The sequence below is a fragment of the Rhinatrema bivittatum genome, chromosome 4 (genome assembly GCF_901001135.1).
Source record: "Rhinatrema bivittatum chromosome 4, aRhiBiv1.1, whole genome shotgun sequence".
Taxonomy (NCBI): domain Eukaryota; kingdom Metazoa; phylum Chordata; class Amphibia; order Gymnophiona; family Rhinatrematidae; genus Rhinatrema; species Rhinatrema bivittatum.
The window spans coordinates 411451477-411475300 of NC_042618.1; the positions used below are offsets into that span (position 1 = coordinate 411451477).

The window sequence follows — 23824 nt, forward strand, 5'->3', positions numbered from 1 at the left end:
ATTTAAGGATTATTCAGCATGCTGCTGCTCCCAGCCTTCAAAGTGTGAAAGATATTTCTCCTTCCTTTCTATTAAAAAGACTACTTACTAGTATAACTTTAACTTAAGAGCATTTTGTAATCCTGCTTTCATAATGGACTAGACAAATTATTGAATATCTTACTCTATTTTCAGATAAGCCACTCTGGGATTTTAAAGCATGCAACTTCTCCAGGAAATGCTCTTCTGACTCATTGTCTAACAAATGTGGCCCCTTCTCACAGGGCACAAATTGCTGGATCTTGTATGTCTCAAGGTAACAAGGAGGGGTGTCCCATTCATACTCACAGGTCCAGTTTTACAGAAGTGGTACAGATCAGCAATTGTGTCTCCTTCCAAACTGATGATGCTGGGCAGTTGTACTTCATAGTCCTCCCAGGAACTAGAGTGAGCTACTTAGGGTGCTCTGCAACCACTCACTCTGCTATGAGTTCAGCACACAATCACACAACTTTACTGGAAGATGGAATCTCTTCTGGAACATTCTCATGAACATCCTTGGGCTCTACTTCTAGGGTCCGAGGTATAGGGATTCACTCTCTCTGGAATACGCCATATGGCACAGGCTTTGCACTGGATTCAGTGGATAAATGAATTCAATTTTTCTGACATCAAGAAATGTAGTAATGGATGTACATTAAAAAAAGAATCTGTGATGGAAGCAGCTTTCCTCTTTACTTAAAGATAAGAAGGAGAAATACAAACAGATCTGGGGGAGGTACTGGGCATAGAAAAAGTCTCTTCCTTAATATTACAGCAATTTCAAATTGTATGTTTTTAGGGTCCTCCTTCCTTTTAATTTGTTCTGTTTTATTTTACTTTATTGTATCAGAATATATTTGTTATGAGATATTTCTGGTACATTTTTCTGTATAAGAATTCTGATATTTTTGTAATCTGAGTTTATATAGGGTTTTTTTTTAAGTCCCATCAACCAGTTATGTTTCTGTGTTTTGATGTGTATTAAAATAGATATTTAAATAAAGAATCTGAGGCAACTGTAAGGTAGCCCTCTTTGTGTACTACTTTCATGCAAGCCAAGCAACAGCAAACTTCTCCTTGTACTCAGAAGACATATTGGAAGAGGCCTATTTGCGAAGGCCACTCACCCCAATATTCTGGGCTATAAAGACCATCACTGTCAAATTTTCATTCCGGGCCCAGAAAAAGTTAAGTTTCAGTGTGGAATGATCTTCTCCCAGCATGATGGTGTGGAGTTTGGAAGTAGTCTCAGAACGTAGACATGCACATGTGCCAAAGCTATTGTTCTAGAAAGTGCCACACTGCATCAGTGATACAGTACCAGTGGAGACTGCCAGCCAACATAGGCAGTGCTATCCTCCGGCTAAGGATGTGCTTTTGAAAGTTAGAATATAGCTTTGCCTTATTCCTAGGAGATTAATAGGGAAAAAGCACTATTCCATCAGCATTACAACTGTAGACTTGTTTATACAAGACAGATGCCCCCGGTGGCATTCACCTTAACTGCAGCTTCACATAGCAGGAAAAAGCATTAGCATTGGGCTCTGTAACTCCTAAATAAGGAAATCACATATAGCTTGTCAAAGAATTGAAGGAGTGTTAATAATCAGTTTTCAGCAAACCATGGTAAAGGAAGGGGGAAATCCCTACTGATGCATCTGATGCTAAGCAGAGTAGGCCCCTGGAACTCTTGCTTATATATTAAAAAAAAACCTTGAGAAGAGCAGCATGATAACCCATTTAACCCAATGCTCACCACTGGAAGGATATAGGCTTGATTCTTAGCTCAGGTGCCTGCTCCTCACTCTAGCTTGGGCTGAGAACCCATGGAAGGAAGACTGAAGCCAATTAAACCTAGTGGTCAGCCAAAGAACAATAGTGATGTGGCTCTCGATGGATCTATTGGTCACAGGTAGTTACTACTGTATTTGGGCAAGACAGGTAAACAAGGAAATATTGGAAGCCACATACAAACTTCTGTTATGAAAGCTGGTTTAACTGGAGAAGGAAATGGACTAAATTCATTTAACCCAATGCTTTCGCCTTGCTATTAGGTTACTCCATCTCAGAACTAGTGACATAACGTTCATAATTTTCCTCGCAGTCTCTCACACAGTCTAGAAAATAGTTTTTCTCTGCAATGGCCCTCAGCAGGTTGGTCTGGACTAGACAAATATCATACAATTCGGAGGTAGAAGCAGTGCGAATCTGGCTGTCTGCTGTCTTCAGAAACACCTGCAGTAAATCAACAAATAAGACAAGATGACGTGATTCACTTCATGCAACAGAATGTTACATTTCTGTCCCTTGTCTACTCTTGGATAGGAAGACAAACAATTTTAGAACAGCTGATCTGTCCCTGTTCTCTGTCATCAATGAAGCAGTTTCTGCCTCCATCCTGTTAATCAGTCCCATTATTCAGTTACAGGTCTGTGGTGCCATCAGGAACATGGAAACTGATGCAATTCCAATTACTACAAACTCGAAAGATGGACCTTTTCCTTCTTAACATCCTTCAGAGGATACCTTAATCCACAGTTTTATTTTAAGATTAGTGAAGCATAAATGGCTTTAGGAAGAATATGCTAGTATCAGAGTATTGAATAATTGCAAATATCCTCAGAGTACTGGATACAGCAAAATACTAATCTTTAGAATAATGCAGTATTGACATTGTTATTCTTAAAAGTACCTGGGGAAGGATGATGTTATAATCATCATCCATACGAATGTTGTCATCTATGAAGATATGTTGAACACTGGAGTCCTCTGGATCAATCCAAAATGGCTTCCCTCCCTTACTAGTAAACTGATTTCTAGCCCACCTGTAATATGGATGAAGGAAAATTATTAGCTAGCAGTAAAGCAAACGTTTAGTTCAATTTTTAGTAGGGAGGTCAATCTACAGGACAGAGAAATCACTCAAAAGCTATAAAAAATGTAAGAGATATTATATTGCAGAGTTTTAGAAGCCACATTAGTTTTGGAGAAAACTGGATTTTTGTATTGGCCTAATAGAAAATAATCCAGAAGGTGATGTAGTACTCAAGCCTTTTTTCAGATGTCTCACATCGAGTATGAGATCAAGTTATGGATCCAGTGCTTCAAGGAGGGTCTCAAAAGTAGGAAAGGCCCAAACAACAGCAAGTTAAAAAGGAGGGATGTCCTATGAGACTCATTGCCAGTCTTGGACTCTTTGCATAACTTCAGAAGAAGACTGGATTACACTGTATAAATACATTAAAGGATACACATGAATCTTCAAAGAAACTATCTACTGCTAGAACAACTATGAGACCAAGAATATGACTTCTGAGGTTTCATCATCTCCAGTCAGAGGAGTGATAAAATTATGAAATACTCTTCCAGAGATGCTATCATGGCTTTATCAATGGGCATGTTTGTTTATTATGTGACCTGCAGCTTCCTTCTGCTCCATCAGAATCAGCTCCTACTAATGCTATGAGCCTTCAATTTTGGCTATCTGGTGTTTCTTCCTCCATTGCTTCTGTCTCTGGAACATGGTATATATGTGTACCCTGAATCTACCAGTATTGTGTTCAGTTCTGGTCACCACATCTCAAAAAAGATATAGCAGAATTAGAAAAGGTTCAGAGAAGGGCAACCAAGATGATTAAAGTGGATGGAACAATTCCCCTATGAAGAAAGGCTAAAGAGGTTAGGACTCTTCAGCTTGGAGAAGAGATGGCTGAGGAGAGACATGATAGAGGTCTATAAAATAATGAGTGGAATGAACGAGTAAATGTTAATCAATTATTTTACTCTTTCGAAAAGTACAAAGATCAGGGGACACACAATGAAGTTACTGTGTAATTCATTTAAAACTATTAAGAGAAAATATTTTTTTACTCAACGCATAATTAAGCTATGGAATTCGCTGACAGAGGATGTGGTGAAAGCTATTAATATAGCTGCATTTAAAAAATAGTTTTGGACAAGTTCCTGAAGGAAAAGTCCATTAACAATTATTAAGGTAGTGTTGCAGAAATCCACTGCTTATTCTTGGGATAAGCAGCTTGTAAACTATCTACCCCTTGGGATCCTGTCAGGTATTTGTGACCTGGCTAGGCCACTGTTGGAAATAGGATTCTGGGCTTGATGGACCCTTGATCTGACCCAGTATGGCAAGCCTTATGTTCTTATGTTCTAGGTATCAATATTATGCGATGGCAGGGAGTTGCTCCCTCCCAGGAGCTGTGATTGCTACCTCCACAGCATTTTAAGCCCTGGCCAGCCCAAGAAGCAGAAACTGGGCTCGGGAATCAAAACTGGGTCTCCTGGATGAGCCACTGAACTGATCCTATGGACACGTTCAAGAGGAGACAGAGAGAGTTTGGGAAAAACAAAAAGACCAGTCGGTATGATAATGTGCTTAGGTCTTAGGGTACTTATCCAAGCAGACTGCATTTGGGGCCAGGATTTCTCTGCAATCACCGGCACAGAGCTTAGAGAGACACCTAATGAAAGTTGAACATGATAGCCTTTTGTTCTCTATTCTACCCAACTTACTATGTTGCTGTTCAACTGCAGTCTTATATACTTTATTTCTTGATTAACTACAAAATCATTAAAGAACATCAATATGGTGTACAATAATAGCATAAAACAATATTCAAATCATAGTTTCCTTCCTATTCACACAGCCTCTCTCTTGACTTTTTCCTCTTATAATTATGCAACCAGTTACAAGCAGAAAATATAAATCTTATATGGATTCTGTAGGGGATGTTTGAAAAACAGTGCAGTCTGCATATGTCTCAGATGAATCTATCCATACTCTGTTTTAAGATTTTATTGAGCTATGTGCTTCAAATATTTTATCTATCATAATTATTGTAATGGATTTACTTTGTACACTCTATTGACCTCTGTAACTGGAGAACTTGATTATGGTGTCTCTGGATATTAAATCTAGGAGACAGAAAGGCAGGCACATAACCATCATGGTAAATTTAGCGCTGTGTGTGCAAACAACTAATAGCAGTAGATACTCCATGTTGATAACTCTGACACAAACTTGTATGTTTTTTGTTTCAACTCATAGCTCCCTTGTCAATCCATTGAGTAGAGAAAGCATGCTTCTGGATCTCACCAGTCAAAGTGGTCTTGGAAGCCCCCAATGCCCTCCATGGAGTTGAAGTAACTATAAATATTTCTTGCATCTGTTTTTGTAGAAACCAGTTCAGAGTCTCGACTCAGCATTACTTCTCGTTTACTGCAACGTATTCGGCCTGGACTTAGGTTTACAGGCAGCTGGAAACAATATGAAAAGCAGAGTGACAGAGATGGACAAAGAAACATTTTCTAAAATGTTTCTAACTCACTGAAGTGTAAACTTAATTCTTTCTGACAAAAGATGTCATTGTGATTTCCTGTACTATCTCAAACTACATGAATATGCCATCTTTGTGCCCTCTCGTAGCAAAAACCCATATAGCTTCTTTGTCACCACCATAACAATCTGATTAAGCCATGCCATTGATGGCAAATGTGTGTTGTATGTATATTTCTAGGATCTCAAGTACAGAGTCAAGAATCAGCAGCAGTGCAGAGGTAATGCAGTACAGAATAGAAATGAACTTTGCTGAGGCTGTTTGAGTGAGCAGCTGCTAGTGCTTACTAGATCACTCATTTCACAAAAGGACAACATTCTCATTCCATCTCTGAAATCGAAGTGAATTGGCAAAAAATATTTCCAGTTTATTTTCTCTCAAGACATTAATAAATGTACTGCTTCCCACGCAGCCTTATTCATAGCACATACACAGCACAAGCAGAGCCTGAATCCAATTCATATTCTCATGTACATCATTAAATGAGCTCAGGTGCACGTGCGCACGTCCTTTCTGTATGCATATTCTCCTACTCTGGCAGTGTGAAACTTTTAGCTCGCTCTGAAGCTAAAAATAATTCCTTTCTTAAAAGCAGTAATGCAAAACAAATATTATTATTATTGTCTTAATATGCTTTATTTCATATATTTTCCCTTTTTACACTGTGCACTTCACTATAAGCACACTCCCTGTTTTTTAACTGCTTCCTGAATCTTTGATTTACTTATCAATATCTATTGTCTGACACCTGCATGGATTGTAATCAGGGTCCGCACAGCAAAAGCCAGAATGTGCTTAAATTCCTAATAGTGCGGGACACTACATAGGAGCTTCCAAAAACTCTAACCATTAGTATGTCCTTAGGAATGAAATAAAAATTAGAATTAGAAAGATGGATCTTAATTATGATCTAATTTACCTGCTGTCTGAATTTGCTAGCAATACAATTTTGGGCTACTTTAATCTCAGAGACCTTCCTTTTGCAGGTTTACCACTCGACCCTCAGATGCCCACTGACAGTACACACACTCACCGGCATGAGATGAAGATGAGGGAACTGTGGGTGCTGTCCTTCCAATGCACAGTGGATGGAATGGAGAACAGATGGCAGATCAGTGCCAAATGTTCGTAACACCACAGCGAAGTGTCGTGCCTCCAGGTGCAGGCTCTCTAGGAGATGGAAAAAGGATGGCAGGATCCAGTGGTATCCTTTCCCATCTTCTCCTGTGGTGGTGAACACCTCATTTGCTTGACCACTCCACTCCAGCAGCCTCAAATGATCAGTGTAAATACCCTTGAAATGCTGTCCCACCACTGTGTCAGTGAAATCAACATCACGACCAAAATGTGAATAATAATTAACTGCACCTTGGCAAGGTGGGAGGAGTGAAAGGGAGTCAGTCAGCCACTGCCACTCACCTGAAACATAATAGTTATAATTCAAACTATTTTGCATGCTGACAAAATGTACAGATTTATGAAAATTTACATACCGCGTAGATTACTTTCTTGAGTGGTTGATACACACGCTTTCCAGTTTTTCATTAAAAAGTTAATTTATGAGCATAAGCACTCTCTAATTCAGGATATTTGCAAAACAGTGAAAAACAAAGACTTAAACATGTAGATGGGTTACACAAACACCTCTCTTGTTTTGTGCACTTACTTTTTAAAACCTGCATAATTTCTAAGTTCAAACAGGCAAATATGCTAATAAAATGTGCAGTATATTAACAAATGCATGCATAAATAGGGAAGATAAGTGTGTAACTCTGCCAATTTCTTGTCCTTATCAACTAGAATGGGGCTACAGCAATGCCCAAATAGGAATTAAGGGTGAAAGAACCCATTGCTGTAAAGTCAGGTTTCGGCTTCATCCTGACAAAAGCAGAGCTGAAGCAAATTCTAGAATGGAGGAAAGCCAAAGAATTGGAGGAGGCTAACGAGAAAAACACTACGAGAAACCATTGTTAACTAAGGTCACTGGGTTTTAGAGAAATATACAGATCATCTCATGCACCATCCAGAAGACTGTGCACCTGACAGGCAATATTTATGAGTTATATTGATTTCTTGTCTTAGGCCAATAGGAAACTGTAGGGATTATTTTAGCAAATCAAATTAAGGCAGGGTTCAGCCCAGATGTGCAGGAAACAATAACCACTGAACAGCATGAAAAAACCCACAGTCTTGTTCTTTTACCTGTTTGGCTTACCTTTCCCCAGGTAACAGTGCTTAGGTAAGTATTTAAAGCTGACCTAGGACCTTGGTTTGTGACCGCATCTGATACAAGGATGGTGTTGTTCAAATCTAAATGTAAAATTAACTTCCTTTTCTTTGTTTGCAGGATCCCTTGAGGCCCTGGCTGGTTCAGTGCAATGCTCTTTAGCTCCTGACAGTTATCACCTTGGTCATCATCTAAGTGATGTTTCCTCTTTTTTTTCAATTTGCTTGCAACATCTCTCTGCTTCTTTTCTTTCTCCATCTGTGTACTAATTGTAATCTAGCTCTTTACACGCTAAGGCAGTTCTCATGCCTTTGTCTGTTTTTCTTTTATGAAACTGAATTTTCTAGTTTCAGTCAGGCATAAGAGTGCTAGGACATGGTCTCTAAGACAGGAAGCTGTCTGGGCTTTTGTCTCCTCTAAGCTATTAATGGCATTATTCCTAAGGAAATTACTCCCATCTCTATCAGAAACTTAAATTCTTTATTGCTGTGCTGCATCATACAATAATACTTTTTAAAAACTCAGATATTGTTTTATGTATTTATAACAACAAAAACTGCAGAAAAGTCCTAACCATTTGAGACAGAACAAGTAAATGGAAGTGTAGAACTATAGCACTATTCCTAAGCATCAGTTTTTCTCTTTGGGTTTTTTTTTTATGCTTTGCTAGATCTGAAATGAGGTCTTGGTATCCACATCTGTGGCTCACATCACCTTGACAAGGCTTTAGGGAAACAAAAAGCCACATTCATATTTTAATTTAAAAAAATACAAGTGTAGTTTTCAATGCCAATAAAAATATACATAATGGCAATGAATGTAATATGTTATTGGGGTTTTAGAACAATCAGAACTTTTATTTGGAAGGAAGGAGGAACTGGAAGGGGAGGAGGAATTTTAGACAGTGTTGATTTAAAAGTAATATTCTTAACTATGTTATTTTGAGAATAGTGCTGAAATCCTACAGCTCATGCCACACAGTTGCTCTGGAAATACCTGAAAATCTGTTGCTGATACAGAACAAAACAATGGACTGATACTGCACACATGTGAAAGGAATTGCTAAGGTTGTTTCTACTACTTGCAACCAACAATACATCACCAGAAAATCTATTAGGGGTAAACAAGCTACAAATGATTATTTCAGATTGCAGACCTAATCTTTAATATTTTTTCATTACCTACTGTGAGCAAACAAAAATGCGCAGAAAACATCCGCAAAACACTACAGCACCAGGGACATTGATTTTGGTGTTACTTGTTATTTCTCAGTTAAGCATCCCTATAAATTATTTTGTTAAATAATGCCAGATCAAAGAAAAAAAAGTGCATCCAATGACCAATGTGCCCAAGAGCTCATTAGTGTTGCTGGAGGCAGGCCTGGGCAGTTTGCCAGAAGCACTATGGAGACAGTTTGTTTACACTTTCTGCTACAGTGAAGACCTATCCTCATGCATCGCACAGGCTGCTGGAGGCGCTTATCTGGGATTTTGATTTTTTTTTTTTTTTTTAGTGAGGGGGGTGGGTGTTACCCCCGACCTAACTGCTCAGATAGTGGAGCAGTTCAGCACCCGAGGACCATCCCTCTTCACTGAACTCGGTACAGGAAATTATTCGCTATCCCTGCCCTTAATGCGGTCTTCGAGTCGTCGAGGGAGTGAGAGAAAACGGCACAGGAACTGCCCGGTTCATACCCACCCGAAGGTAGGGGGAGGGAGAAGGGATATCTTTGGGCAAGATCCCGACAGGTTTGGTTGCCTACGCTATTTCATTAATTTTTCACTTAGAGAAATAATAGTTCCACTCCTTATTTCTAAAGTAACATTTCATGCTTCTATGCTGCTACGACGACTTCTCCTGGCTGCACGAGCTATGAGCTATTACCGGAATCTGCTATCGTCTTTTTACAAATTATTATTCCCAATAATCACTATTTCTCTAAACGACGCTATGTCGCGGATCACTGCATTACTACTCCCCTCTCAGAAGCCCTTTTTTTCGATGAATACGTTCTGCTTCCGACAGTTAATCCTTTGTATTTTTTTTTTTTAACAAGGATTATTAATTCCGGATAGAAAGAAACCCGAGTTACTGCCCGGCTTCTCACTTCCGCTTTCCAGCTTCCGGGTATCGCGGAGCACTGGATGGGAGCAACGGTCAGAGAGTCCTGCAGCTTTAACTCTGCCAGGCCTCCCTCCGCAGCGCCATCTATTGGCAGCCTAGGCTCCTGCAGCCTGTTAGCCAGACTTGGCGCCAAGTGTCCTACCAACGTTTCCACCCACAGCCCTGGCAGCTGATCTATCAGGAAGAGAGAGATCGAGAGGTCCAGGGAAGGCTTTTTCTCTGGCTTTCTGTCCAAGGAGAAATTCATAGTAAATGAGGATCAGTCCACTTTGCTTCTCAGGTTAAACATCCAGTGGCATCTTGTGATGTTAATGCAATCCTAGTTATAATTTGCACCTCATTTATTGGGAGGGTGAGAGCCTAAAGGAGAACATTTACAAACTGTCCACATTGGGTCAAAGACTGCACGTACCTTTTACCCATGGGCTCAGCGACAGTTTCAAAAGTATGTGTGTACTATCGCTTTAAAACTTGGTGTGGATAGAAAGTTTGTGCACTGGCTAGCACCTGCTTTTTCTTTGGGTAGATTTTTGTTGGACAAGTGCACGCTAAAGTGTGAAAATGTTACCTGCGTGCTTTACTCTTCCTCCCTGGACCTAAACGTGCTCCTCCCCCCAGGAATAAGAACATAAGAAATTGCCATGCTAGGTCAGACCAAGGGTCCATCAAGCCCAGCATCCTGTTTCCAACAGAGGCCTAACCAGGCCACAAGAACCTGGCAATTACCCAAACACTAAGAAGATCCCATGCCACTGATGCAATTAATAGCAGTGGCTATTCCCTAAGTAAATTTGATTAATAGCCATTAATGGACTTCTCCAAGAACTTATCCAAACCTTTTTTGAACCCAGCTACACTAACTGCACTAACCACATCCTCTGGCAACAAATTCTAGAGCTTTATTGTGCGTTGAGTGAAAAAGAATTTTCTCCGATTAGTCTTAAATGTGCTACTTGCTAACTTCATGGAATGCCCCCTAGTCCTTCTATTATTGGAAAGTGTAAATAACCGATTCACATCTACTCGTTCAAGACCTCTCATGATCTTAAAGACCTCTATCATATCCCCCCTCAGCCGTCTCTTCTCCAAGCTGAACAGCCCTAACCTCTTCAGCCTTTCCTCATAGGGGAGCTGTTCCATCCCCTTTATCATTTTGGTTGCCCTTCTTTGTACCTTCTCCATTGCCTCCTCTAAACAGCTAAGAGTAGGAACGCTGCAGAAGAAAGCGCCAACTTTTAGCTGCAGTGAGGCAGGGCGGTGTTCAGTCTACAGAGTGATGTTTTCTATCCGTATGCATCGCTTTAAACATTGCTCTACCAATGCCACCCCCTCCCTACCTAAATATTGCAACAAATGTGAAGTGTCACCAAAAAATCTCACTTGATCATGACTGCACTTTGAAAGATATGATCGCGAGGGTTGATGTGTGATTCGTGGTACTACTCTGACTCAGTGGCCTAGCCATGGTTGGGCACCTTCTTTGCCCCAGCCCAGCAGCCGAGAAGAGAGGCCTTGTTACAGGCCCCCACGGACAAGCCCAGGAAGCCACCGGTGGACCCTGTCCCACTGACGACCGAAGAAGAGGCGGCCTGCTGGTGGCTCTTACCCCACCGGCAGCTGGAAAGAAAAACCCAACCGGAAAGAGCCCGTTCTCGTGCTCTTTCTCGTGTGCTGGCCCTACTTAATTCAAAATGCTTGCAGCTATCACATACTCTATGCTTATTTTGCAATGCACTAGATCAGCATAGAGGAAGTGCTAGCTGCAAGAGTTTTGAATAGCACAGGAGCTGGCACACGAGGAGGAGCAGCAGCCACAGAACGTTCTCTCTCTTCTGCTCCCGATGGTGAGACTGCCTGGGTTTTGTGAGTGAATGGGAGCCTGCCTAGATTGTGTGTGTGAATGGGAGCTTGTTTGGGGGGGGGGGTGTGAATGGGAGTCTGCCTAGGGGAGGGGGGTTTGGTGTGAATGGGAGCCTGGGGTGGGGTGGGGTGGGGTGGGGGTGTGAATGGGAGGCTGCCTGGAGGGGAGGTATGAATCAGAGCCTGCCAGGGAGTGTGTGTATGTGAGAGAACATGTAGGAATGGAGAAGCTGTGTGTACGTGTGTTGAGAGACTATATGGGAGTGAGACCGTGTGTGTGTGTGTGTGTGTGTGTGTGTGTGTGCGTGCGTGCGTGAGGGAGCACATTTGCATGGAAGTTGGAGCCTGCGTTGTGATAGAGTATGAGAGTGAGAGCCTCCATATGTGGGAATGGCAGCCTGCTTGTTAGAGTGAGAGCCTGTGTGTATGGGCCTGAATGAGAGAGCCTGTGAGCAGGCCCAGCGTGACTGGATGTGCATTCTGTGCATTTGCATGGAGCGGTGCATCCGGGGAAGCCTTAAGCTGGCGAGGCCGCAGGCTGCTTAGGCTCTGCCGGTGGCCCATGGCCTCGCCTGCTACTGTACGGCCCATCGATCTTCCTACTTGGGGGGGGTGAGGAAGCTGTACGCAAGCGCAATCCCACGCACAGCTTCTGCTTCTTCCCCTCCCCAAGCAGGAAGATCAGTGGGCCGCAGTGGCATACTAAGGGAGGAGGAGCGAGTACAGGAAGGTCCTGCGGCTACACGAAGTAACATGCTGGCGGGGTTCCTACTCCCCGCCAGCAAAAGATGCCCTGGGGTGCCACCAGCGTTTCCTCCAAGCCGGCGGCAGAAGAAGAGGTCCAAAATGTGGGTGAGAGAGCGAGAGTGTGGCCCTATGAGAGTGAGTGCCTGTGTATGAGACTGTGGGTATGTGTGTGTGTGAGACTGTGTAAGAGCTTCTGTGTGTGACTGTAAGAGGTTCTGTGTGAGAACCTGTGTGCCTGTGAATGTGTTTGTATGAGAGCTTGTGTGTTTGTGTATGTGAGAGCCTGTGTGTCACATACAGGCTCTCACAGGCACACACAAACATAATGGGGGTCATTTTCAAAAGGAGTTATGCTCATAAATGTAACTACTATTGTAGCAATTTTCAAACGCTATTTACTCACGTAAAGTGCATTTATGTGAGTAAATCCTATGGACAATTCAATGGCATATATTGTAGCAATTTTCAAAAACCCACTTACTCGAGTAAAGTGCATTTACTCGAATAAAGCCCAGTTTTACTCAAGTAAATGCTTTTAAAAATCAGGCCCAATGTATCTATGAGGGTGAGGGAGAGGCAGCCTGTGTATTGTAGAGAGAGGGAATGTGTGAGAGAATGAATGTGTTACTGTGCATGTGTGTGAGAGAGAAGATAAAATGTAGCAGCCCTACCTCCCTCAATCCACGACAAATCTCAGGGTGAATGGAAATCAGATCCCAGGTATGGAGAGCTGATTCTTAAATCTTATTAGTTGTTAATTATTGGTTGTAATTTGATGATTCTGCTCTTTTGAAATATTTTTTTTTTTTTTGGGGGGGGGGAATAGAACATTTTATAATTGGATTTTTTTTCATCGGATTTCTAACATTTTTTTTGGTAACTGGGAAATTTTTTATATTCTATTCATTAACTGATTTGAAATATTATTTTTATGAATATGACTTTACTATTATGACTGTTTTATATTTTTTGATTTTATTATTTAATGTTTTATGAAGAATGGTAATGTTTCTCTTTTTCCATTGTTGCTCTGCATATAGAGGCTGGCTTGCTGTGGGTTCCAGTTCAGTTCTTCTCAGCACGTTTCTGTTTATACTTTCTGATCTCTTTATTCTGTATTTGGTCAGGGTCTCTGCAATGTGTTTTGCAATGTGACCAAGGTGAGGTATTTTGCTGGCATGTAATTTCTGTGTAGGGATCTATAGCAGCCTGGTTTCCTAATAAGAGCGTTTATTGGTGTTCTAGGGCCTGGTGTAATACATGCAGTGTTGCCTTTTCATTGATAAGGTTGTTAGGGTTGTTTTGGTATGGGAGGTTTATTATATTATAAGGGTAATTCTGTTTGTTCATGGCTTTCTGAGGGCCAAGTGCACATCCAATACGCATTACAAAAAGTCTAATTTCATAGGAGCTCCAAGTATCTTTTTTGCAGTTTTCTGATTGGCACCACAGGAGTGCATGTAAATATAATATGCATGTTGTAAGTGATTTTTTTGTCTTAGAAGACTATTCATGAATGTTCTTTTTCATGTAAAATTTGTTATAAATGCATAATTTAATGGTGTGTGTGTCTGTAAAGGGTGTGGGAGTGTGTGTGTGTAGGGGGTGGTGTGTGTGCAAGGCTGTAAGGTTTGCCTAGGGTACTTAATACACTTCCTTATCCATGGGTTCTGGGCGGGGGGCTTGTCAGTTTTTAAAAATACAGATTGCAGGATGGGGCTGTGCTTTATTTGATAGGCCCGGGACAGGCACTGAATGAATCGAGGTGGGGCAGCACAGTAATATTTTGCACAGGGCAGCAAAATACTAGCACCGGCCCTGCCTGTGTGTCTGTGTGGGAATGTGAACCTGTGTGTGAGAGAGAATGTAAGAGTGAGAACTTGTGTGTGCCTGTGAGGGGGAATGAGAGCCTGCATGTGAGAGCCTGTGTGTGTGGGAATGTGAACCTGTGTGTGAGAGAGAATGTAAGAATGAGAGCTTGTGTGTGCCTGTGAGGGGGAATGAGAGCCTGCATTTGAGAGCCTGTGTGTGAGAGAGAATGTAGGAATGAGAGCCTGTGTGTGTGTGGGAATGTGAACCTGTGTGTGAGAGAGAATGTAAGAGTGAGAGCTTGTGTGTGTCTGAGGGGGAATGAGAGCCTGCACGTGAGAGCGAGAGCTTGTGTGTATGTGTGTGAATGAGTGAGTGGGAACCTGCAAGTGAGAGAGAGCAAGTAAGAGTGAGAACCTGTGTGAGAGAGAGCATGTGTTTGAGAGAGTGCATGTGAGAGAGAACATGTATGTGTGTGTATGAAGGAGGAAGGAAAGAAGAAAGAGGAGAGTTAAGAAACAGAAAGAATAAAAGAGATCCTCAAAAAGGAGTTAGGAAAAGACAGACAAGGGGAACAAAGAGACTGGGACCAACCGATTAGAAAAATAAGCTCAGACAACAAAGGTAAAAAAAGAAACTATTTTGACTTTCAGTGATTGGAATATGCCATCTTTGGGAATGTGCATTTCTTATATATTTGTATTTTGCTGTTTCCTCAGTATTCCAGTGTTCACAGAGGCTGAGGCTGGTTTCTCAGGCTTTCCATTTCAGTTTTGTCAGCATGTAGTCCCTTATTCTGTATTATGTAAGGGTCTGTCTGTGTTGTGCATGTGTGACAGACGTGCAGTATTTTAGTAGCATGTAGTTTCTCTGTAGGGATTTATTTATTTATTTATTTAACATTTTTTTATATACCGAGGTTCTGGTAACAATGTTACCAATCACTTCGATTTGTGGCAGTTCAGCTTGTTCTGTATGCCAGCTATGTAGTGTATTGGTGTTCTAGGGCTTGGTGTAATGTTTGCCTTTGCTGCCTTTTTGTAGATAAGGTTGCTGCTGTTTGAGTCCTGAGAGTTAATGCTGTTATGGTATGGCATGGGAAGGTTCTAGGTGTTGTGTTTTTCTTTTGTTTTGTAAAGATTTGTCTTACTTCACAAAATGTTTGGTATTGGAGGAAGTTTGTTTTACAGTTACTGAGGTGGCACAAGCTTTTGAATATATATTTTTTTGCATGTTCTAGTTCTGTTCTGCCCCTGCTGCAAATCTTATTAAGTTCTTATGATGATTATTATGATTATTGTTGTTTTATTAAAGTTATTCTCTGCATTTTTTGGAAAGAGGATTCATAAAAGAATACATTTATATTTGTTTTATTAAATAATTGGATCTGATGTTTCTGTTAAACTTCTGTTACTTTTTACATGATGTGTATTTATAAACTGCAATAAACATAAAATAAATTGATATAGATTAATAAGGTATTTTTAATGCTGGTAAGTGCTTGAAATAATAGAATTAAAATATTTTAAAGCATCACTCATTGTGAAACTACTTAGAAATCCATTGTCAGATGCACTCTAAGGCATTATTTATTGATAAGAGTACAAATAGTAGGGCCTAGACCTGTATGTCAGCTCCCACCCATGTTAACCTTGGGTCCCCAAAAAATTCATTTCTGGCTACTACACTGCTGTGACTGAAAGGAACACAGGTGTCTGCAAGCTGTAGCTCAATTTTTCCATCTCTGTGAGGAGGTTTCAATTGAAAGGGAATAGTACTATTATGTACATCTATTTTTAAATGATTTTCTCCAGAATTTTAGACTTCTGTGTGGTGGACGCATTGATCCCCCGCCCTCCCTCCCTACCCCCTTGCTCCTCCTAGGGGGAAAACATCATATCCCAGGAGCAGCTTTCTGAGAAATCTCAGCAGAAGACACTCAGGATCATAGGAGCCCAAAAGGGCCCTGAAAATATGTTTAGCTTTTATTTAAAAAAAAAAAAAAGAGAGAGAGAGAGAGATTTGCTCTTCCTCAGACCCAGCTTGGCTTCCTCTTCTGTGCTGCAACAGAGTTGGCTTCGGTCGGGTTTGAATTTAATTGTCTTATTTCCTCCCCAATTTTTCTCTCTTTCATGCGTACCCTCTCCCCAGATGGCATGCCTGGCGAACTTGGGATCCCTTGCTGGCCTAGGGCTGGAGCAGGGCCGGAGGTACCACTAGGCGAGCTAGGCCTGTGCCTAGGGCGCCGAGACTTAGGGGGTGCCGCAGCAGGCAGCAGAATTTTGAAAGGGCAAAAAGTGCCCTTTCAAAATTTTGCCAGCCTCCGACTCGCCTAGGTGGAGACCAAGCGCCGAGACTTAGGGGGCGCTGCGGCAGGCAGTCAGCTCCCGACTCGCCCTGCCTCCCCCTGAGTGCCACCCTCCCGACACCCCCTAGTGGTCCAGCGGAGGTCCTGGGAGCGATTTGCCGCTCCCGGGGCCTCGGCTGCCACTAAGCAAAATGGCACCGGTTACCTTCAGCCCCTACCATGTGACAGGGGCCAACCAATGGCACCGGTAGCCCCTGTCACATGGAAGGGGCTGAAGGCCACCGGCGCCATTTTGCTTAGTGGCAGCCGAGGCCCCGGGAGCGGCAGATCGCTCCCGGGACCTCCGTTGGACCACTAGGGGGGTGTCGGGAGGGTCGGGAGCTGGCTGCCTGCCACGGCGCCCCCTAAGTCTCGGCTCCAATCTTTCTGTGAGTGTGTGTGTATGTGAGAAAGGAATCTGCCAGTTTAAAAAAATGAAATTTGATAATACATATACCTGAACTTTTGAAAAGTTGGATGAAAGATAAAATTACTGAATTTTAAGCATCCCTCGTCTGGAAAATAAAATTTAACTTAAAGTGGGTAGAGACAAATACTAAAGCAAAAAAAATTAAAGTATTTAAAATGTTCATCTCAGCAAAATCACAAATTTAAGATACTGATGCCAGGTGGGGTTTGGTTTATTTTTTTAAGCATAATTTAAGCATGAAGACTAGAATAGAATCTGAAACGGTTTTGCTTTTTTTTTTTTTTTTTTTTTTAAGCCTTTAGAAAATGTATATTTTTAAATGACTAAGACTGGAATCTTCCCATTTAAAAGGGAAGCCGACTAAGGATGTCTTTCTGTTCCTGTTACGTTCGGGGTGTTTTAGTGTGCCCATGGACCTCAGCCCGACCCCAGACGGATCCAGGACCGGACCAAGGGTTGACGGCGTGTTCCACCATGGCTAACGGTCTGACCCTCTTCCAGACCTGCAAGCTCCCAAGGCCAACAACAGATGATGTTGGAATGTGAATGGTCCTCCGACCATTCCGAGCCCTTTCGGACCTGCTGCATGGAACAGCATGGAGCAGCAGGCCTGGCCTGAGGTCGAGGACAGATGGGCCTTGACACGAAGATATGACAGCATAATCGATGCAACGGCATCGCGGACGAAGACTTGACAGCAGGATCGATGCAACGGCATCACGGACGAAGACTTGACACCAAAGCTGATGCGAAGACATCACGGACCAGTGGTCGATGCGACGGCATCCTGGACCAGGGTCGATGCGACGACATCAAGAACAAGACATGATACCAAGAGTGATGCAACGGTATCCAGGACGGGACAAGGGACTGATGAAGTCCAGACGAGACGAGAAGCTGAGCAGAAGGACATTGGCACTGCCTCTCAGGGCGCCCTACTCAGCCCACCCGCGGGACTGAGTCGCGGACCACCCTGTCCCACTGTGCGCCCCACACAGCCTGAGCAGACTGGTCACGGACCACGCTGGGAGCGGGACAAGCGCAGGGAAGGATCCAGTCGAAGCAGAACTCCAACGACGGAGCCGATGTCGTCCGAAGCTCCACCAACGGCTGGCAGGACATGACGGCTCAAGAGCACAGGACACCAGTCCACCTGTAGGCTAGTCCACGCTCGGGCAAGACATCATCCGAGGGACCCCCCCGGCCTACAGGACCAAAAGGCCCAGGAGCGATGATGAAACAGCAAAGGGCAGAACATCGAGGAACCAGGAACAACAGGAAGCGGAGGAAATTATTTTATCAGCTGTTTTGAAATTATTTTATTTGTATGATTATATAATTATGATTGATGATTTATATATCTTTATTTTATTGATTTGTTTCACGAGGAATGGTGAAATTTTTGTTTTTCCATTGTTACACTGTATGGAGTCTGGTGTGATGCGTTTTACAGTTCAGTTTTTGTCTGCACATTTCTATTTATACTTTATGTGGCTTTATTCTGTATTTGATGAGGGTTTGTGTTCTGCATGCAAAGACTGAGATGAAGCATTTTTTTAATATGTGTTTTCTCTGTAGGGATCTGTGTAGCTTTAGCTTGGCCTGTTCTGTTTTCCTGATAGGAGGTGTATTGATATTTTAGATTCTGGTGTAATATTTGTGGTATTCTTTTTCATAGGTGAGGTTGTTATTCTTTGAGTATAGGCAGATAGTACTGTGTTGATACGGGAGGACCATGCCGAAATATATCACAATAGGTATGATGCCATATGAATTCCAAGATGCAAAGTTTTCTTGTTGGCATCACAACAGTGCATGAAATTATCACAATAGTGTATATATTACTTTTACCTCAGAATGTCACTTTTCATGTAAAATATGTGTTAAATGCATAATTTAAAATTGTGTATGGGGAGGGGGCGCCAGACTGTAAGGTTTGCCTAGGGTGCCTAATACCCTTGCACCGGCCCTGGACTGGAGGGAAGTTTCTCTGAAGACTTAACCTTCAGTACTGTGTTCAGTGGTTGTAGTTAGGCATGAAAAATGTGGATGCTGGAGGGCAGGGCCTTCAGAAGGGGTGGGCAAGATTGGCAATGGCCTAGGGGAGGAAGGGGAGTCACCATACACCTCAGCACCAGCGCTCCATGCTGCCATTGTAGCGGCAGAAGCTCTCCTGAGTTCTTAAGCAGCCGCGAGTTTGTGGCTGTATCATTGGGAACTAAATGGAGCTCTTGTATTCTCTTCTACCCAAGATGGATGGCGTACAAAGGAGGAAGGCAAGAAAGACTAGCCTGGATAAGGAGACATTTTGCAGGCGGTCAGACTCTGGCTGGCAGCTAGGACATATCCTTAGCAGTGCAGACAGAATAACTGGGCAGACTGGCTGGGTTTGTTGGTCTTTCTCTGCTATTATGTTGCAGACAGAGAGAGAGACATCTTTCCTTCCTCCCCGGAGCTTTGGTGTATCGTCTTTACGATGTGCCAGAGCCTCATCAACCCTGTAGGAATGGAGACTGAAACTCAAGTCTTTGCACCACACTGCTGCTAAGTCCTGCAGATGGCCCTGACTGGTTTGGAATTAGGCGAATTCCCAGACTTTAACCAGATGGAGTGTTCAAAGGTGGTGCAGAACTCCGAATCCTTTCATTCTATGCGAGACTGCAGACATGGAAGAAGTGTGTTGAGTAGAAAATCACCCATAATTTATTTATTTATTAAAATCTGTTCAGCTGCCTCCCTGAAGCAAAGAGCACCTTGAGGTGGTGAACAACAAAATAAGCATAAAATTATAAATACACGGAAAAAGAATAAAAATACAAACAAATTATACAGTATAGCAAATCAATTTGTGGTTTGTCCAAGTTTGGCTCTGGTTTTCTGAACTCCTAGGTTCACCCAAGTATGCAATTTAATGCTTTAAGACTCCACCTCTTTTTCTGATCTCTGGTAAAAGCTTTTTAGAAATCAGGCCATATAATGACACAATAAATGATGGCAGATAAAAGACTGAAATGAGCCATCCAGTCTGCTCAGCAGATCTTAAGGTGGCTAAACAGCAAAAGCCAGAGAGATGCTTGACTCCAAAGGGTGAGGAATGGTCAGCAGAAAAAGATAGGTGATACTGCCCCGTATAGGTCCCTGGTGAGACCTCACTTGGAATCTGTTCTGGAGACCGCACCTTCAAAAGGATATAAAATTGTTAATCAGTTCAGAGGGTGGCTACTAAAATGGCCAGTGGTCTTCGTTCTAAAGACTTAAAGATCTAAACATGTGCACCCTAGATGAAAGGTGAGATTGAGGAGATATGATAGAGACATTCACATATCTCAAAGCTTTCCATTCACCGGAGATGAGCCTCTTTCAATGCCAAGGAGGCTCTAGAAAGAGGGATAATAAGATGAGGGTGAAACGGGGGAGACTCAGGACTAATCTAAGGAAATATTCCTTTATGGAGGGGTAATGAATGCATGAAAAAGCCTCCCTGTGGAAGTGGTGAAGACAAGAATAGTATCTGAATTTAAGAAATATGGGATAAACCCAGAAGGCCGGATTCTAAAAATTATGCGCAGGCATAGATTTGTGCGCGCAACCCGGTGCGCACAAATCTACGCCCGATTTTATAACATGCGTGTGCAGCCGTGCACATGTTATAAAATCCAGGGTTGGCGCGCACAAGGGGGTGCACAATTGTGCAACTTGTGCACGCCGAGCCGCGCAGCCGTCCTCCGTTCCCCCTCCGAGGCCGCTCCGTTCCCCCTCCAAGGCCGGTCCGAAATCGGAGCGGCCTCAGAGGGAACTTTCCTTCCGCTCCCCCCACCTTCCCCTACCTAACCCGCCCCCCAGCCCTACCTAACCCCCCCCCCCCCTTACCTTTAACTTTTAAGTTACGCACGTAACCCTTTGAAAATCCGCCCCAGAGGATCTTGGAGGGAATGGTAGGGACTATAAAACTGAAATGTTTGGATGGATGAGCATGAGCTTTTTCTGCCATCATGGCTGTTTAAAAATGCCTATAACCAACTTAAATGCTAACCGAATGAAGAAGCAACAATATCAACGACAAAAACAATGCCAAGTAATGAGAGAGCTAAGCAGCTTCTGACTACTCCTTTCAACCATGTCTGCTACTAAACAGAATCCCAACCCTACTAAGCTCTGTGCCCCTCCTCGGTTGTAAAGTAAAAGAACTGTGTGCTGCAAAGTATATATCTTACCAAACATGGCTCATGTCAAAGGACATGTAATACTATATTGTATAGTACCAATGTATGTGTTGCACCAATTTCTGTAATGACCCAAAGATGAATGTTACTTTTGTAAACCGTTGTGATCTTCACTTGGAACGTCGGTATGTAGAATAAATAAATAAATAAAATAATGTTCTATGCTTCTAAGTGGTTTAGGATAGTATAAGTGCTCCATGCAGATTACCCCCATGCCTTCTGTTATTTACTGTGAAACATTTCAGGCGTGCTGACATTTGATCAGCTTATGCCGAAACACGCCTTTAAAATTAAAAGAACTATTTCCTGCTGTCACCTGAAGAAATGTCTTCTCTTTGCCTTGCAAAGGTCGACCCAGGCAAGAACACTAAAACAACATTAAATGAAGCAATTTAAAACTGTGTCTGGGCTACTACTGGCACATAATGAGATGCCTTCTGCTGTCAAAACCAGGCCATTCTCATAGAAATTGGAGCTTCTCTGAGTGGGAGAACCGGTAACTGTGTTACTTGTGGGGCTGACACGCATTAAATTTCCTTCCTTTCTCTCTTTAAGTGAGTTTATGGAAACTTTTGTGCATTGTCACCTGCTTGTTCTTGCTTTCAGAATAAGAGCTGTCATGAGGGAAGAGGAACACCCTTGTTTGCACAAGCCTTCATAGGCTGCCATAGGGAAGCCAGTTATGTTTGCCTAGAAATGGGAACGCAAACATCATCACACCCCCAGCAGAGCAGCAAAGGCATAAAGAACAAGAAAAATCTCTGCCGACGAAGAAACAAAGTTCCAGCTCGTCTTCCGTCAAAAAAAGCTCTGATCATTCCCAGACTTGGAGTGGATGGGATTTTCTGTTACCCCCGTGAATGGTAAGCACAGCCGCGCAGGCCTGCCAGCTTCTCAGGCCGTCCTCGGCAGTCTCGTTTCAGTAGGAACGTGGCACCTGATTTGGGATGGGAGGGAAGGAAGAACGAAGGCCGAGAGAAAATGTGAGAACAGGAATTAGGAGTCTCTCGTCTGCTGGAATGCAAGCAGTAGATTTGTACGGTACTGTAACCAGATTACTATACGTATCGTCATTTTTACTTCACATATAAATATACAGGGCAAACATTTAAGGCATCTGTTTTTAGGTTTACACTGATAAAACATATGCGGTGGAAAAAAAAAAAGAAACTGATATTTATTGGATAAACACCGGAAAAAACACTACTGCCCTGGTGCTCTCTCACTCCGCCAATGTTTCTGTTCCTTTTTCCATGCTGACGGCGCCTCAGCTGGACAAGTTCTGATGGGCCTTTGCTGTCCATTACCTGCTATTAATTAAGTTGACAGCCACTGCTATTACTAGCAATAGTAGCATGGGATCTTCTTAGTGTTTGGGTACTTGCCAGGTTCTTGTGGCCTGGTTTGGCCTCTGTTGGAAACAGGATGCTGGGCTTGATGGACCCTTGGTCTGACCCAGCATGGCATTTTCTTATGTTCTTCTGCTGGCTCAGCCACGCAGTTGTTTCCATCAGTGATGAACGATTATCAGTGCCAGTGGTAAGAGGAGAGAGTGAGCCAAGGTGGAGAGGAGAAAATGTTTTAGAAGGGATGGGTAGAGGGAGAGAGAAAGCTGGGGACGGGATATTGGAGGGGGAGAAATGCCCAAACCCCCCCACCACCACCACCACCACCACCAATTTTATGTATATATATATATATAAAATGTAAAATAGCTACAAAAAAATCAAGAGCAGAACTTATTCATTATAATTACCCGGAAGCAGAAGCTCTCTATAGATTGGGCACATGAGAAAAGGCAGTTGGCTTAGTGTGAGGCTTTTTTTTTTTTTTTAAGTTATTGTGAAGATAAAAATAAACATTTTGGAAAAACCGGTTTGATTCTCGTTCCTGTACAGCAGGTTTATTTAGAAGTTTAAAAAATATTTTTTTTTTGTTGCTTAACTTGAAACAGTTTGTGTTGTGAGCTTTGCAGTAGGAGAAAGCAGAGTCTGTGTGAGGTTTACTGTAGGAAAGACAAGACCACAAGTGGATTTATTGCCCCAGTATTTCTGATGTGGAGATATGGATTATGACAAAACTAAGGAAATTCAAAGATAATTAACATTTATAAAGGGAGGGGACTTTTCTATTAATGCATCCTGCGGTTGTGAATTTAGGAGCTTCCGTCTGGTTATATTTTCCATGCAAATGTGTGATCAAATATGCTGGGGTCAAATATGTTTATTTTGACCCCACACAGTTAAATAGTTTTCTTAATAATAAGCTTAAGCAAGTATCGTCTAACCTTACATCCAGTCCACAGTGTACCGACTAATTAGAAAAATTTGGGCTTGATCTGTTTAATGTAACGGCTATATTCCTGGTTTTCTGTATAGAATTATTTCCTTATTATTTACATAGGCACCTTCCTGATTGAGGTCTGACAGGGATATATTTGAGATTAATTATTCTGTTTAAATGTATCTTTTTTTTTTTTATTGTAATGTTCTCTATACTCCATTACTTGTCAAGTTAATATTAACTTGTTAATTTGATTTAAAAAAATCTGATAAATAAAGTATTAAAAATAATGATAATAAAGGGAGGGGGACAGTTTATCATACAGGAAAGACTAGAAACCCGGTGGTAGTGCTATTTAAGTAGGTAATGTGAAAGATGTTTTAAAAATACAAAGTGCTG

The 23824-nt window shown here is 42.2% G+C and overlaps 2 protein-coding genes across 3 annotated transcripts in view; one reads left to right on the top strand and one right to left on the bottom strand.

The window, feature by feature from the left end:
* Positions 1 to 690: 690 nt before the first annotated feature.
* Positions 691 to 9045, bottom strand: LOC115091190. Its single transcript, XM_029601209.1, has 5 exons — positions 7578 to 9045; positions 6409 to 6794; positions 5135 to 5295; positions 2714 to 2846; positions 691 to 2256 (listed from the first exon to the last, which is right to left on the bottom strand). Exons 1-5 carry the CDS (start codon positions 7858 to 7860, stop codon positions 2077 to 2079), a joined length of 1143 nt encoding a protein of 380 aa, XP_029457069.1. The 5' UTR covers positions 7861 to 9045; the 3' UTR covers positions 691 to 2076.
* A 128-nt stretch (positions 9046 to 9173) lies between these two features.
* Positions 9174 to 23824, top strand: part of LOC115091191 — a 70935-nt gene continuing 56284 nt past the window's right edge. The window contains exons 1-2 of one of the 2 annotated variants that reach the window (XM_029601210.1): positions 9174 to 9306; positions 21749 to 22005. In XM_029601210.1, coding sequence (XP_029457070.1) covers positions 21978 to 22005 — 28 coding nt within the window. In that variant the 5' untranslated portion in view covers positions 9174 to 9306; positions 21749 to 21977. The remainder of the gene's footprint in view (positions 9307 to 21748; positions 22006 to 23824) is intronic. The other variant, XM_029601211.1, reaches the window with a different exon arrangement.